Below are 16136 nucleotides of genomic sequence, written 5' to 3' on the forward strand. Positions count from 1 at the left end.
CCTGAATGATATATGATTTCTCTGTGGATTCAAATCCAGGTCACTATCATAGACAAACATATAGTCAAGAACAGTTTTTTAAATGTATAATAGATTACAAATAAAATAAAATGAATACATAATATTTTGTCAATTTACTTAAGTTGTATTTAATCACTTAATCAAATTCCTTGCACCATATCATGAAAGAAATTTAACTTATTTTATTGAGACAGTTAATGATGTATTCCCTTCTATATACATATATATATATATATAAAATTGACATTGTTACAAAATAACTTGAACATCTGCTTCAATCTTAGCAGCAGACATTCACTGATCATTAGCATTATTATAAGCTTTGCAGCATAATCACTAGGATGAGTGGCATATGTTGCATATCAGGAAGGCCAGCAATAATAATATAAAAAACAAGTTTTTCAAAAATATACCTTAATTCTGATAAAATATAAGGTGTGGCCTTTACCCCCCCAACATAAAATGCCTCATTTTAAAAAACGGTAAAGGTCACAACTTATAATTTATTGGAATTAAGGTATATTTTTGAAAAACTTTTTATATTATTTTTTATTTTATTTTATTTTTTTTATGAATAGAAATTCTCATACATTTTTTATAAATAAAGTATGATTGAAAATTTATGTGAAAAGACTTTCACCAACAAAAAATCTTTACACAATGCAAAGATAGACGATAAAATCTTGCATGCTTTATATGTATTACATGCATACAACCATGTAAAGCAGGTAGCTGATATGAGGCATGTAATATCTGCACAGTGGACCACGCAATGGATTAGATCAAATTTAATTAAAAACATTATTACATTAAAAGATATTGTTTACAAAATTACACCCTTCTAACCAGATAAGAAGTGGGGAGAAGGTCCAAAATCCAGGTCAGGTATAAATCAAGGTAGCCGATATATAACATGCAATGGCTGCACAGTGATAGATTTAGCTTAAATTTTGATAGAATGCATTGTCACACGAATTAGGAATATGTACAAAGTTTCAGCCTTCTATCTCTATTAGAAGTGACTAAAAAAGAGATCAGTAGATTTGATGACAGAGGCAGTGACTTAATATAAGGTATATAATAATAAAAATATGCAATATCATTTTTGCATAATTTAATTGAAAAAATAAAACAGTATATTTTGTAAAATCTGTATGGTTTTTTATAAAATATCATAAAAATAGATGTATGATGAAGTTTTCTCCATTGCACATCCTATTTTATAGATGTCACTTTGAACATAGCACAACACAAATTATTAAAGGAAACATAATTAGTCAAACACAAACCATTATCAGCCTATGTAATCAATTAAATTCCTTCTTGATGAATATACACATGAATACTGCATTTTCCTTTCACAATATAAAAAAAAAAATCATAGCTTGTTTTAAGCTGTTGGCTATGTGGCAGCACTTTCTTTTTAAAGGAGTTATCAAATTTTTTAAATTGCCTCCATAAATATTTATAATAAATTAAAATAAATATTCCGTTTATACTCCAGCATGGCCATGTAGGGTCAGAGTTCACTAGAGTTCATTAGACATGAGAATACAAAAACATCACTGTACTTAGCAGTCATGCAGTGTTGAACCAGGGTCAACTCAAATATGTAATTATTTATTATTAATTATTAATATTGATCATTCCACCACATAATCCACAATTAAGAATTCCTTCATTCAGTGAAATCAGGAAGTCAAATTTAAAAGTAACTAATTGTGCAATAGTTATTTTTTTTTCTGAGAGGCACACAGATCTTACAAAACTACCCCATGAAACCTACAGGATACATAACAAATACAAATGGTTTAAATTAAACCATAAATTTAGGATGAAAAATATACCATTTGCAATAGAAATTATTTAATTTGAAAAACACAGATGCATTATTTTATTTTATTTATTTTTTTAAGATATCTCTTCTGATCTTCCCTTTCTTGTATTGTGGGGTTTCATTATTGGGAAAAGTAGAACTTCCTGTAAATAGAAACCAACAAGTGCATTATATGGAAAACTGTTCTAGGATATAATAACGACAAACTACCAAGCACCTACCTAAAAAGCCAAGTAAAATAAAAAAAATAAAAGTTCACTCTTCTAAATTTAAATTATGCACTGCCACAAGTGCAAATTTAGGGATAGGTACTGAAGGTGTGTATACTAAACAATAAGGCGTATTGGCTGTCCTGTATGCAAACTGCAGCAGAGATGCACAGAATTCACAGTGAAAGGTGTATATCAGCTATCAGAATGTTACCCAGTCAATTACAGCAGAGGGTGTCTCTCACCAGCAGAAATTCATTCAATAGGGTAAAGGTGTATGTCTGCAACTGTATGTCATGCCTACAAGTGTGTAAATAGGCAAACTATTAAGGGGAAGAAAAGGTCTTGAGAATGACCCTCAAACCAGGACACAGTTGTCACAGAAGAAAATAATGTCCTGGCAGATGTCATTAGAGTGGATTGATGTAGAACAGTTAATAATAATAATGTGGCCAAGGGAGATGGATATCAATCTTGAGTCTATCCATGATTTTCACGTTTTTGGAAGACTGAAAAAGATCTGGCAGGGTGTTGATTCTACACAAATTAGTATTAGCATTAGTAGAGGCATACAATGCAAGAAAGCAAACTTATTATGATATATGGGCCAGTGTACTGGGGTCCATGGTTAAAAAGAATACAATGATATAAACTAGTAAAACAATAAAATACAATAGAAGCTTTCGAGACAGTTGCATCACTTTATCAACTAATTTGACTAAATTTTGAATACAACGGGTATAGCTGGGTGTGCAGTGAGGCGCATTATTCATTCAAGTTGGTTTCCTATTGTTGTCGCATGGATATGCGCTGTTTTACTCCACCGCTTGTCGAGTTGTAAAATGGTTGTCTCTAGGATGGGGTGCAATCTCATGCCTTTGCAGCAGTTTATGGCCTTCAGATTGTTCAATATGGTGAGTGACTCTAGCCATAGGCGGTGGCGAAAGTGTCGTGAGTGGTCTACTATTTCACAATCACGTTTGGGATTGAGATCGTGGTGGGTGGCCCAAAAATGTTCCATGACTACGGACTGGTCTGTCTCAGCAAGGCGGATTGCTCTCTCATGCTCTGTAAGGCGATCTTGAAGACGTCTTGATGTCTCACCGATGTAGCAGCTGTCACAGTCTCTGCAGGTGATGCAGTATATTACATTGCTGCGTAAGAGAGGTGTGACAGGGGTCTTCACACTGGAGATAAGAGAACGTAGGTTTCTGCAGGGTAACTGTATGCATTTGATGCGGTAATCTCTGAGGATTCTTGAGATCCGTCCTGACATGCCTGGATAGTACGGAATGTAGGCGGTAGGTGTATTGTCCTGCTTCGAGGGACTTGGGTGGGCTGCGAGTTCCTGTGCTTGTAATAGGCATCTGTCTAGCGCGTGGGTTTAGCCACATTTGGTTAGGTCTGTCTTCACATGAGAGATCTCTCTGCATCTATTTGCATCAGTGCTGGAATGGTTCCAAGCCCTGGAGAATAGAGTGCGGGCAGTGCTGTTGAGATGATTGGGTGCATGGCCGGATCTGTAGTTTGTAAATTGTCCGCACCACGTAGGTTTACAGTATACCGAAGTCTCTAGACATGGGCCTACACGCTGCACTAAGACATCCAAGAACGGGAGTGACTCATTGACTTCTAACTCTAGGGTAAACTGGATGAGATTAGATAGGGAATTGAGGTGTTCTAGTAATGCTGTTTCAGAACCACGTGGGATTACAGTGAAAATATCGTCATCATATCTGTACCATGTTGTAATAGGCACAGGTGGGTTCAGGAGTATCTGCTCCTCCAAATCTTCCATGGCAATGTTGGCTACTACGGAACTAGGAGGGGCCATGTACCTGTTGGTAGACTGAATCCTCAAAAGTGAAGATGCTGCTTGATAAACATAGGTTGAGGGCAGTGCAGATGTCATCGGTCGATAATGATGTTCTGGTTGAGAGGCTTAAGTCATTCTAGAGGAGCCTCCTGGCGCAGTGTATGGACTGTTGGATGGGAATTGAAGTAAATAATGAAACCACATCAAATGATGCCATGATGGTTGTGTCAGGAATTGAAAGGTCTTTAATGAGGTGGATGAATTCACCGCTATTTTTAACGGTGTGTGTGGTATTTCCTACAAGAGGTGATAGGGGGCGTGCACTATACTTAGACAGCTCATACGGTGGAGCATTGCAGCAGGATACTATAGGTCTGAGGGGAACACCTGGTTTATGGATTTTTGGCAATCCATAGAACTGTGGCAGTTGGCAGCCAGTGGCATGCAGTGGCATGCTGAGTTGTAGCCGAGATTTTCTTCTCTCTAAACCATGTGTGGATGAGTTTATTGACATGTGTCTCTAGTCATTTCAAGACCTTAATGAGTGGATCAGCCAGAGGTTCATATATGTTTGGGTCTAGTAGTAGGGCCAGGGCTTTCTATCGGTAGGCTGACCAATCTAATACAACGGTCCTGTGCCCTTTGTCAGCAGGAAGTAAGACGATGGTGTTGTCCTTTCTTATAGATGAGAGGGCTGCGTGTTGACGATGGTTAAGGTTTGAGTAAGTTTGCGGAGGATTGCGGCTATCCTGAAATGGATTTTGTTAGCAGTTTCCTCAAGGAGGTTGGTAATACTGGCCTCTACACTCATAGCGAGCTGTGTGACTGGTAATTTAGAAGGTACGACGGCGAACTTCATGCCGTTGGATAAGACATTGAGCTGCTCTGTGGTTAGTTGTTTGCTGCTTAGGTTTAGGACGAAGGAACTTGTGTCAGTTGAACGTGTGCTCGTTCTCGAGGAATTGGTTTCTCTGTCTAAGTTAATGAATTTGCACTGTTGGCGTAAACGGTAGGTATCAGAGATGTGGTTGGCTCGGCGATAGATGGTATGTACAATGTTCGTAAATATGATAGGCGAGATCTTACCTTGTAGTTCTTGTAAGAGCCTGAACATGTTGTAGTCAGCGCTTTTGATTGCACGGTGGAGGTGGGTTATCCACAATTTTAATGTTTGTAGACTGAAGTTAAGGCAGGCATGTTCCATGCGAGAGTTGTGGAACGGGGCTCTGTAGCGGAACCCTTTAGGAATGATGCGCTTGCAACATTCCTAAATAATGGCACCTAAGTGCAAAGCGTAGATGTTGTCTGTTGGGGGCTATTGAAAAGAAGGACTTCTGTAACTGCACAGAATCGTTGTAAATATTGCGGCCGTAAAGGGAACATATTATGATATATGGGCCTGGTGTACCGGCCCATCATTATCGACAGTGACATCTGCACCGCCCTCAACCTATGTTTATCAAGCAGCATCTTCACTTTTGAGGATTCAGTCTACCAACAAGTACATGGCACTGCTATGGGTGTCCCTGTTAGTTCCATAGTAGCCAACATCGCCATTGAAGATTTACAGATACTCCTGAACCCACCTGTGCCTATTACAACATGGTACAGATACGTTGACAATATTTTCACTGTAATCCCACATGGCTCTGAAACAGCATTACTAGATTAGCCTCAATTCCCTATCTAATTTCATCCAGTTTACCCTAGAGTTAGAAGTCAACGAGTCACTCCCGTTCCTGGATGTCTTAGTGCAGCACGTAGGCCCACGTCTAGAGACTTCGGTATACTGTAAACCTATGTGGTGTGGACAATTTACAAACTACAGATCCGGCCATGCACCCAGTCATCTCAACAGCACTGCCCGCACTCTATTCTCCAGGGCTTGGAGCCATTCCAGCACTGATACAAATAGATGCAGAGAGATCTCTCATGTGAAGACAGACCTAACCAAATGTGGCTATCCAGCCCATGTGCTAGACAGGTGCCTATTACAAGCACAGGAACTCGCAGCCCACCCAAGTCACCCCAAACCAGGACAATACACCAACTGCCTACATTCCATACTATCCAGGCGTGTCAGGACAGATCTCAAGAATCCTCAGAGATTACCGCATCAAATGCATACAGTTACCCTGCAGAAACCTACGTTCTCTTATCTCCAGTGTGAAGACCTCTGTCACACCTCTCTTACGTAGCAATGTAATATACCGCATCACCTGCAGAGACTGTGACAGCTGCTACATCAGTGAGACATCAAGACGTCTTCAAGATCGCCTTACGGAGCATGAGAGAGCAATCCACCTTGCTGAAATGGACCGGTCCGCAGTCATGGAGCATTTTTGGGCCACCCACCACGATCTCAATCCCAAACATGACTGCGAAATAGTAGACCACTCACGACACTTTCGCCACCGCCTATGGCTAGAGTCACTTGCCATATTGAACAATCCGAAGGCCATAAACTGTTGCAAAGGCATGAGATTGCACCCCATCCTAGAGACAACCATTTTACAACTCGACAAGCGGTGGAGTAAAACAGCGCATGTCCATGCGACAACAATAGGAAACCAACTTGAATGAATAATGCGCCTCACTGCACACCCGGCTATATCCGTTGTATTCAAAATTTAGTCAAATTAGTTGATAAAGAGATGCAACTGTCTCGAAAGCTTCTATTGTATTTTATTGTGTTATCTATTAAATACGTTTTCCTGGTTTATATCATTGTATTCTTTTTAAAGCAAGCTTATGCAGCATCAGCCAAAAAAAAAAAAAAAACACCTTCCCATTTCACCCCTCCATTCATTCTAAATGCCGGTCCAGCTCAGCCTTAAATTTATTTAGGCTATCAGCTTCCACAACAAAAGATGGAAGTCTGTTCCACCAATCAACTACCCGCTGGCTAAAGGCAAATTTCCACACATCTATTCTACAACTAACTTTCCTCAATTTGAAAGTGTGCTCCTTCAGTTTCTTAGTCTGAGCAAGAGAAAGAATCCCATCAGCATTCAGCTTGCTCAACCCCTTCAAGGCCTTATACACCTCAATCAGATCACCTCACAGGTGCTGCAATTTGCATAACTTAAGCTTTCCTTGGTAAGAGCACCCCTTTGCTCCCCTCACCAATCTTGTTGCCCTTCTTTGTACTCGTTCTAGCAACTCTACATCCTTCCTAAAATTGAGGTCTCCAGACCTGTACACAGTACTCTAGGTGTGGCCTGGTTTTAGGGAGATTGTCTCTCCTTGTTGGATACCTTTTTCTATATTGATCTGAACTTTATCATTGTTGACCCATATTGATGCAGTCGCCTTTTCATATATCGATTGGAGAATATTGATGTAAGCTCTGCTAACACCTTGGTTGATTAGGGCATTGATTACTGCTTGTTCTGTGCCTGAGTCAACTGCTTTTTCATAGTCGATGAAGCCTATACATAATGGAGGTTATATTCATTGTGCCACTCTATAACTTGCTGCACTGTTTGGTTGTGATCCATTACACTAAAGTTGCTTCTGAAACCTGTTTGCTGTTTGAATTGTGCCACATCAAGTATTGTGCCTATTCTTCTTGAAATATCTTTGTGAAAACCTTGTAGACAATTGACAATAGGCTTACTGGTCAGTAGTTTTTTTCAAAATGCAGAAGCCATCCTACTGCACCTTTCTTGTGCAGTAGGCTTCTGCATTTTGCCATGATACCGGTACTTTAAGTAGAAGGCATTTTTAAAATAGTTTGGCTAGAGATACTGGCTCGCTGGCCTCCAGCTTTCAATATTTCAACAGTAACTTTATCAGGTCCTGCTGCTTTGATATTTTGTGTTAAATCCAGTTGTTGTCCTTTATTCTTATAAAGATTTTAATAAAATTCTTCCATTATTTAAGTATTTGTTGTTGGGTTTTTGTTGTTACACCATCCTCAAGCTTCAAAGTGAACATCTGGCTCTTGTGCGTGACCATTTTTCGTTTTGCTTTCTTTAGCCCTTGATTTTCTTCTAGTGGTCTTCGGACCAGATCAATCGTGAACTTGTGCATTTCTTCTTTTATGCACTTTCTTGTGGTTTTGAACGTTTCTATATATTCTACCTTGTTTCTTATGTTACCACTTTGCTCCATTTCTCATCTCTTTTTCATTAAGGCAATTGTTTATTTTGATATTCTGATTGGTTTTTCTTGTTTTACTGTAAGGGGAAGGGGATAGGCAGTATCTACAGTATCTAATCAGTAATATATAATAATACAATAGAAATTAAACTATAAACTGATAACACAAAAGTATTAAAAAAAATCAACTATTGACATTCAAGGAAAACAGAGTAATGTAATTCTTAGACTAGTATTTCTAGTAAAGATCAATTCCACACTTCATAACCATTTAGGCATTGTGTCAATACATACCCTTATACTATCTGAATCTGTTAATAACATCACAAGTCTGTCAAGTCCTAATCCAAGCCCTGCAGTCGGTGGGAGTCCATATTCTAGTGCTTTACAGAAATCTTCATCAAATACATGTGCTTCTACATCACCAGCTGCTCTAATCTACAAAAATGAAGTCCATAATATCTTGAACAACAAAATTCAATGCCAAAAATATGCTTTGAGATACTATACAAGTTTAAAAATACTAATATCAGAAAGATTAAACAAGTTATACACTGCAATATATTTCAGGTGTGCTCAATTATGTTTTTTGATAATTGTGCCTAAAACATTTTATACTGTACTCAAGGTACATTTACCAAAACCTTACCACGTGATATTCATGACATGTTGGTTATATTAGTCTTTGGAGAGAATATTTTGCATAAATGTACAGTTCCAGTTACTCAGCTTGTTTCTTTATAAGTTAGGTTTAAAATTTATCAATATCTCTCCATAAAAATAAATTCTCATAAACATTTTTTAGGTTCTGATATTAATGACAGCTGGATGGATCAGTTTTCTCTCTGATAACATGATTATTTCCCTACTATTTCCCTTCTCTACCTTTCCTTGAGAGGGTTTACACAGTACGATATCTGCAAACAGCATACTCCATGGTGCTCTACTCTTCACTTCTCTCACCAACACATACATTACCAGATCAAACAGATATGGGTTGAGAGCTGATCCCTGGTGCAGTCCAACTTCTACAGAGAACCCTTCAGTCATACTTACACTACTCTTAACTTGAGTCACCACTCCCTCGTACATTTCCTTCACAAGCCTTATGTACTTTTCTGATGCATCCTTCTCCCTAATGCATCTCCATACCTCTTGTCTGGGCACTCTATCATATGCTTTTTTCAGGTCTATGAACACCATGTGCAACTCTACTTGCATTTCCCTGTATCTTTCCATCATCTGCCTTAAAGCAAAGACCGCATCTGTTGTTCCTCTTCCCGGCATGAAACCAAACTGTTCCTCTCCTATTTCTGCCTCCTGCCTTATCCTTCCTTCCACAATTCTTTCCCAGATCTTCATCGAATGAGACATTAACTTTATTCCCCTGTAGTTCCCACATTCCTGCACATCCCCCTTTCCTTTATAGATTGGCACAAGTATACTTTCCCTCCACTCATCAGGTACCTCTCCTGCTGCCACAGTTTTTCCATAAAGTCCCATAGGATATCGATCCCTTCTCCCAGACATCTCCATACCTCTACTGGTATCTGATCAGCACCTACTGCTAAGAAGTTTGTTTGTTTGTTTTTGTTATTTGGAGCATTAGCAACTAAGGCCATATTGCTCCGAGGATATGCGGTGGTCATTCCCTGACATTTCCGCATCCTCCGTATTTGGTGGTCACGGGTTCGAACCCCGGTCTAATCAAGAAGCGTGTGCTACGCACTGCCGCTCCTGCCCACCTGGCTACGGAGGCGCCTGCTAAGAAGTGGAGTGCCCTTTCCACTTCTTTCCTGCTTATGCCTTCCACTACTCTTTCATTCGTCTCTCCATCTTTGCATAGTGCTCTTGGGTTTTCCTCATTTAGTAACTTCTTAAAATATTGATGAGAAGTCCTTTGATGCCTTGTCTCTCGCTTTGACTATTCTCATCAATTGCCTATCTCCATCTTTCCTTTCCAGTTCCCCATAGGCCTCGTCCACTGCCCTTGCCTTTGCTATTGCCACAGCTCTTTTTGCCTCCTTATTTGCTAATTTATATGCTTCTTTATCTTCCTGGCTACCTGTTAAATCCCATCTTTTCTTCTTCTCCTTCTTTTGTTTTATCACTGCTTGCACTTCCTCATTCCACCACCAGGCCTCCTTTCCCTCCGGCACTCCCTTTCCTGATGTTTTTCCCAACAACTCTTCTCCAACTTTCCTTATGATACAACTATTTAACTTCCACCACTCTTGCATGTCTTCCGGTAACTTTATTCTTTTAGCACCTTTTTCCTAAACTCCTTCTTCAAACCCTCCTCTTTCAATCTCCACCATTTTATCCCTTTCTCCCCATCTTGAATATTTCCTACTTTTGTCCACTGCAACCTCCCAATCGACCACAAACAATATATATTGTGCAGCCACATTTTCTCCATTTATCACCTTGCTGTTCCTCATTTCCTTTAGATGCCTCCTACGGCACATGATAGTCAATCTGGCTTGTCCTTTCCCCACTCTTGTATGTTATCAGCTGGCTTTCTTTCTTTTCAAAGTAGGTGTTAACTATTGCCAGGTCGAATGCCACTGCGTGTTCTACTATCCTCTCCCCCTTCTCTGTTTCTTTCTCCAAATCTCCACCTTCCATACACTCTTCCTTCCTCTCTCTTGCTTCTTCCTAAATGTCCATTTAAATCACCCCCAACAATCAACCTCTTCTTCTCAGGTATTGCCACTACTTGATCCATTTCCATCCAAAAACTGTCCTTTTCTTCTTCCCTGCATCCTACTTGCGGGGCATACGCACATACTATTGTCGTCAATTGTCCACCCACTTTCAGTTTGATGCTCATAATCCTGTCACTCCTCCTGTTAACCTCACACACTCCATCTTTTAACTCCTTATAAACTACAATACCTACTCCATTTCTTCCTCTCTCATCCGCTCCCCTAAAGAACAACTTGTACCTTCACCGAGCTCTTTTGCTTTATTTCCCTTCCACCTTGTCTCTTGTAGGCATAGGATCTTCACTCTTCTCCTTTGCATCAAATCCACAATCTCTCTACTCTTTCCATTCATCGTCCCAATGTTCAATGTTTCTATTCTAATACTTTTCATCCTCTTCTTCTTCTCTAGCTGGACTAACTTCTTTAACTGAACCCATCCTTTGTTCGGTAGCCCTGACACTTTTCTCAGTTTCCGGGCGACGTGACTGTGCGTCGCTTATGGGGTACGTCCTAGCCATTCTACATCTATTTTCCGTCATTCTATCATTTTCTTTTGTTTTGGCATAGTTTTTTTTTTAATGGCCGGATGCCCTTCCTGACGCCAACCCTCACCATTTTATCCGGGCTTGGGACTGGCACCTATTGAGGCTGGCTTGCCCCCCTCAGTGGCTGGCTTCCTTTCCCTAATAAAATGTAGTTCAATACAAAATAAATTAAAACACTGCTTTCGTTAAAAATTCAGGGCCAAAGAATTATTTTTTATATTGAAGTTTTTGCCTTCTGATATTTAAACCATATTTAATTACTTATTAAAATTATTAATATTTATAAAATCATGTTTCATTATTTGCTTACCTTTCCTTGCTGTTCAAATCGTTGTCTTTGAACTACAGGATCATTTTGTTCTGTGTAGGCATTAGCTATCTCAGTTTTCAAAGTGAACAACTCAAATGTTTCAGCCAGGCCTCTAATTGAACGATGCCTATGGAAAGTGGGGGGGGGGTGAATAGAATAATTGATAATTCTGAGCTGAAGGCTTCTTGAATGAGAAAATCAATTCACATTTAAATGTTAATCTTTCAATATTAGTGGCATCATATATAGAAAGTCAATCATTCAACATTTTAAGTTCCATCAAGCTCACCTCCGAGCTTCACTGTTATTGTAACACATTAAAAAAAAAGCTGAGCTAATAAAACAAAAATTAACATTGGCTTTATCCAACTGCACCAGCAAATCACAAAACTAAAGGATGAAGAAAAAGGTCAGGTTGAGTAGCCCTGTGGAACATTGGAGATAATACAACTGCTACTGAAGGTCTTCTACCAACCAGAAATTGTTGAATACAAACAAAAGAAAAAAAAAAAAAATAGACACAATACGTTAACCCTCTGAGTTTACATAAAAAACCATATGCCTATAAAGACAGGACTTTATTATTCCAATAAAGGTTATCTAATAAGGAAAATTTTACAAAAACTATTGCTAACCTACTTCCCCATTATGCACCCAATGGTGACTACTCCAACATCTAATTCAGAAAAATCCAATCAGAGGTAAATGGAGAATTCATCAATAACTTGCCCCACTGGGCAGTTAGCAACACACACACATCTTTGTTGGGCATGCATTTCTACATTGCAGATTCCCATTTCCAAATTCTGATGTAACACTTTTGCAAATTTTTCTAATCTACCAAAATACCATAGTTGGTATGATGCAAATCAGCTTGTAAACATCACAAGTCTGTCAAGTCCTAATCCAAGCCCTGTAGTCAGTGGGAGTACTTGACAGAAATCGTCATCAAATATATGTGCTTTACTCACACACACACACACACACACACACACACACACACACTACTAGTGCAATTTTTTTTATCTACCATAATGATACTGTTACATGCAGTTGGGTTAGGTAGACTGACTGAAGCATTAAAGGGGAATATAAGTTTTTATTCCTAAAAGTTTCAGTTAAAAAAAAAAAAAAGACTGTGCTTGTTTGTTACTTTCATGTTCCATTAAAAAAAAATCAAGTGCTGTTGGTTACAATTTACTATGCAGCACAACAAGCTAAAATGTTTTTTTGGTGCAGTGAGAAAACTGCTAATTTGCAGGAAATCCGAATGCATTTTACTAACCACTCACTTTTCCAAGTTTCCCTACCCAAACATAAAATTATTGCATGCTGTTAGGTTAAGGAAACTGACTAGAAAGAAACAAATAAAATCCAGGAAGAAATGCAAGTTGGAATTTTAAACTGGGAGGAAAATTCAGTATTCCAATTTCCTGCTGCCAACAACAGAGCAATAAAGATTGTAATGACCCTCTCTTAAATTTAGCTTTGATTCTCAGTTGCTGTCAACTATGTTTAAGTTATGTTAAGAGAAAATTAGCCTGAAAATCCTCACGAGAAGTTGAATATTTGTATAATTCTGAATCAATAACAGGATTAATTACACAGACCTTAAATATTTTACCTAAATATTTCATTTGTTGTATAGCAAGTCCTACACAGTGATTCCACAAATGGTATCCAATTTTCCCTATCATGCACTGATTTTTCACAAAGCACTGTGTTTAGTTTTAGCAAGTTATTGAAACTGGAGCACATATTGTTTTTTTTTTAATGTTGGAAACCACGTAACAAATTTCATTATAACAATTGTGATACAAGCATTCTCAATCATCTCTGGCTTTCTCACTACCAACCGGAATCAGTGGCAAAGGAAGAAGAGATAGTTTGTTTGTTTGTTATTTGGTTTTTAGGAGCATTAGCAACTAAGGCCATATTGCTCCGGGGATATGTGGTGGTCATTCCCTGACCTTTCCGCATCCTCTGTATTTGGTGGTCACGGGCTCGAACCCCAGTCTAATCAAGAAGCGTGTGCTATGCACTGCTGCTCCTGCCCACCTGGCTACAGAGGCGCTGAAGAAGAGATGTGGAATAATCCAGGAATGGTAATACAGCAAAGCTCACAGTCAACATTTAGCTGTGGTACTTATTTTGCATACATTGGCATATTTTTTCTTTTTCCCTTTTTTTTTATTTTTCATTATGGTAACAAGTGGTTGTAAGCAGTACATATATTTTCTGTCATATTTGTAAAATTTGCTATAGAGAAAAACAAATCATTACAAATTTTGTGAGAAAAAAACCATATTATACATACTTTGGAATTTAACTTTAGGTGGGGGAAACAAATGCAAATCATGGGCTCTGTACAAGGCTTGCAGTGTTTGTGTGGAAGAACTAGGACAATGGCCTAAAGGTGAAAAAATCATTACCTTTTGAAATTCCAGTTATCTGGCATCAGTCATAAAAAAATGACTGTTATTTATAGTATTAGTAGTGGCAAATAATGCAACAAAGCAAGCAAGCTTATATGGCATCAGCAAAAAAAACATAAAAAAAAATAACACTTCCAATATCATCTGTCCATCCCCTCTAACATGTAATATGGGAATGTGTGTGTGTGTGTGTGTGTGTGTGTGTGTGTGTGTGTGTGTGTGTGTGTGTGTGTGTGTGTGTGTGTGTGTGTGTGTGATGTGATGTGATGTGATGTGATGTGAATAGCTACAACAGTAAAAATAAAAAAGAAACTTCATATCTGGACCTTGAATTTGCTATAAAATCTGTTGATTGCTTGTGGACTCGTTATACCTATTTCTACTTTGCCAATGAACCTTAATACAGTTTCATATGACCTGGGTTTGACAAAGGAGTGTTATTTTACTGGTACAGAAATCACGTGAGAGAGAGAGATCCATATTTTCTTCAAGATGGTTCACAATTTACTGCAACAAAATTTATAAATTAATACATAAGGAGCTATCATTCACAAAGCAGGTAAATAGTGATTGTTTGGTGATTCCTTCAATAGAAAAATGAAAGGAATAATCCTCCATAGTGTTCAGTTGCATTATGCACAACTGATATACATCCATTCTCAGTGCTCATTCCATTTACTTGTAGGAAATGTATACAAATCTGGACCTTCTCCTGGAATCAATAAAATATAAAAAACATAGTTGGCTAATTTGTAGACTTAAAAATTCTCTTTGCTTCATTGCTAGGTCAACAAATGAGTTATATAAAGTTTCAAAGTTTTTTTGTAAAAATGGGACTGCAGAGAATGAAGGAATTGAACAATGGATAGAGAAACAATGGCCACAGAGTCAGCTTGATCGCAGACATCAAAAACACTAAATGTGAAAGTTTGGTTTACTCAAAGGAGTTTAGACAAAGATAGAGACTGTTTCAAGTATCCATGTAATAAATTCCCTGCTCTATCAGAAGCAAAACTTAAAGAAGGGATTTTTGTGTATCCACTTCTCATGAACAGTTCAAAATAACAATGAAGATTATTAAAAAGGGAAGCATAGATTGACTTTAGGGAATTTAGACAATTTTTTTGGAAATAACAAGAACCCAACTTACCAACACATTATTATAAAATGCTCAATAAATTTTAAGAGTTGAATTGCATTATGGAGTTGTTAGAGATGAACATAAGAGGGCATTGTTCACCAAGATATCAGGAAAATGGAGAGAAATTATCAGGGAAAGGAAAACATCAGTATGTTGGCCAATTACTGTTGGATGTTACAACAGGAGGTTCCAGAAGTAACATGTTAAAGAAGGGCAACAAAACAAAATCTTCAGATCCAAAATTCACAAAGAAAGTTAAGGTAAATGATACAGAATATTCATTTTACATGAATATTCTTCTTTTTTCAGGTTTTCTATTTAATATAATAAAATAAAAAGTGAAATATAATAATTCAGTTTTTCTTTCTTCTCAATTTTAAAAAATTCCTTATTTGACAGAAAACAAAATGAAGACTATTTTTGAAATCAGCAAATTTAAATTATATAAAATCACTTATTAGTAACCCAACTCTTAAAAAGTTTAAATTCACAGGCCTCTGTTATCTTAACAGTTTGATACACCAATTTTCTTTTTTTTGTTTACACTCAAAATATATTGTTTGTTCAATATTTTATATAATCTAGTCAAACAGGTCAATAAGACCTGTTTACAATAACTCCTTATTTTCCTGAAATAATGGTAGATTATGCTGAAATAATGGTAGATAATCCCTTATTCCCACAATATGTGAATTCCTTCAATTTTTGTGCTAAATGACAAAGACTGATGACTTGCGGCATAACAGGAGCAGCAGTGTATTCCATTTGTAAATTGCATGAATTATATGGTCAGTTTGCCCTTTTGCTAGATTAAAAACTGGAATTGATAGGTGATGGGTTATGTTGCCCTCACCCAAGATTGACTAATTCAGCAACAGTGAAAAAAACAGCTCACAAAAATAATTCCTCCTGTCTTGACAGAATTCAAAAAAAGGCCATTCCAGAAGTATGGAAGGACAGCAACTGTAACCATTTTGTTTCCTGAAAGGGTAGAGATATGTGACATGAAA

At 37.8% G+C, this 16136-nt stretch overlaps 1 protein-coding gene across 1 annotated transcript in view; it reads right to left on the reverse strand.

Moving 5' to 3' along the window:
* Positions 1 to 1923: 1923 nt before the first annotated feature.
* The window catches only part of LOC150082901 (lysine--tRNA ligase-like), an 85785-nt gene continuing 71572 nt past the window's right edge, over positions 1924 to 16136 (reverse strand). The window contains exons 13-15 of the mRNA XM_090376903.1: positions 11551 to 11677; positions 8282 to 8425; positions 1924 to 2001 (exon numbers count right to left, since the gene is read on the reverse strand). Coding sequence (XP_090233029.1) covers positions 1933 to 2001; positions 8282 to 8425; positions 11551 to 11677 — 340 coding nt within the window. The 3' untranslated portion in view covers positions 1924 to 1932. The remainder of the gene's footprint in view (positions 2002 to 8281; positions 8426 to 11550; positions 11678 to 16136) is intronic.

The sequence above is a fragment of the Mastigoproctus giganteus genome, chromosome 7, assembly GCF_048544385.1.
Source record: "Mastigoproctus giganteus isolate SK-2022 chromosome 7, ASM4854438v1, whole genome shotgun sequence".
Taxonomy (NCBI): Eukaryota; Metazoa; Arthropoda; class Arachnida; order Uropygi; family Thelyphonidae; genus Mastigoproctus; species Mastigoproctus giganteus.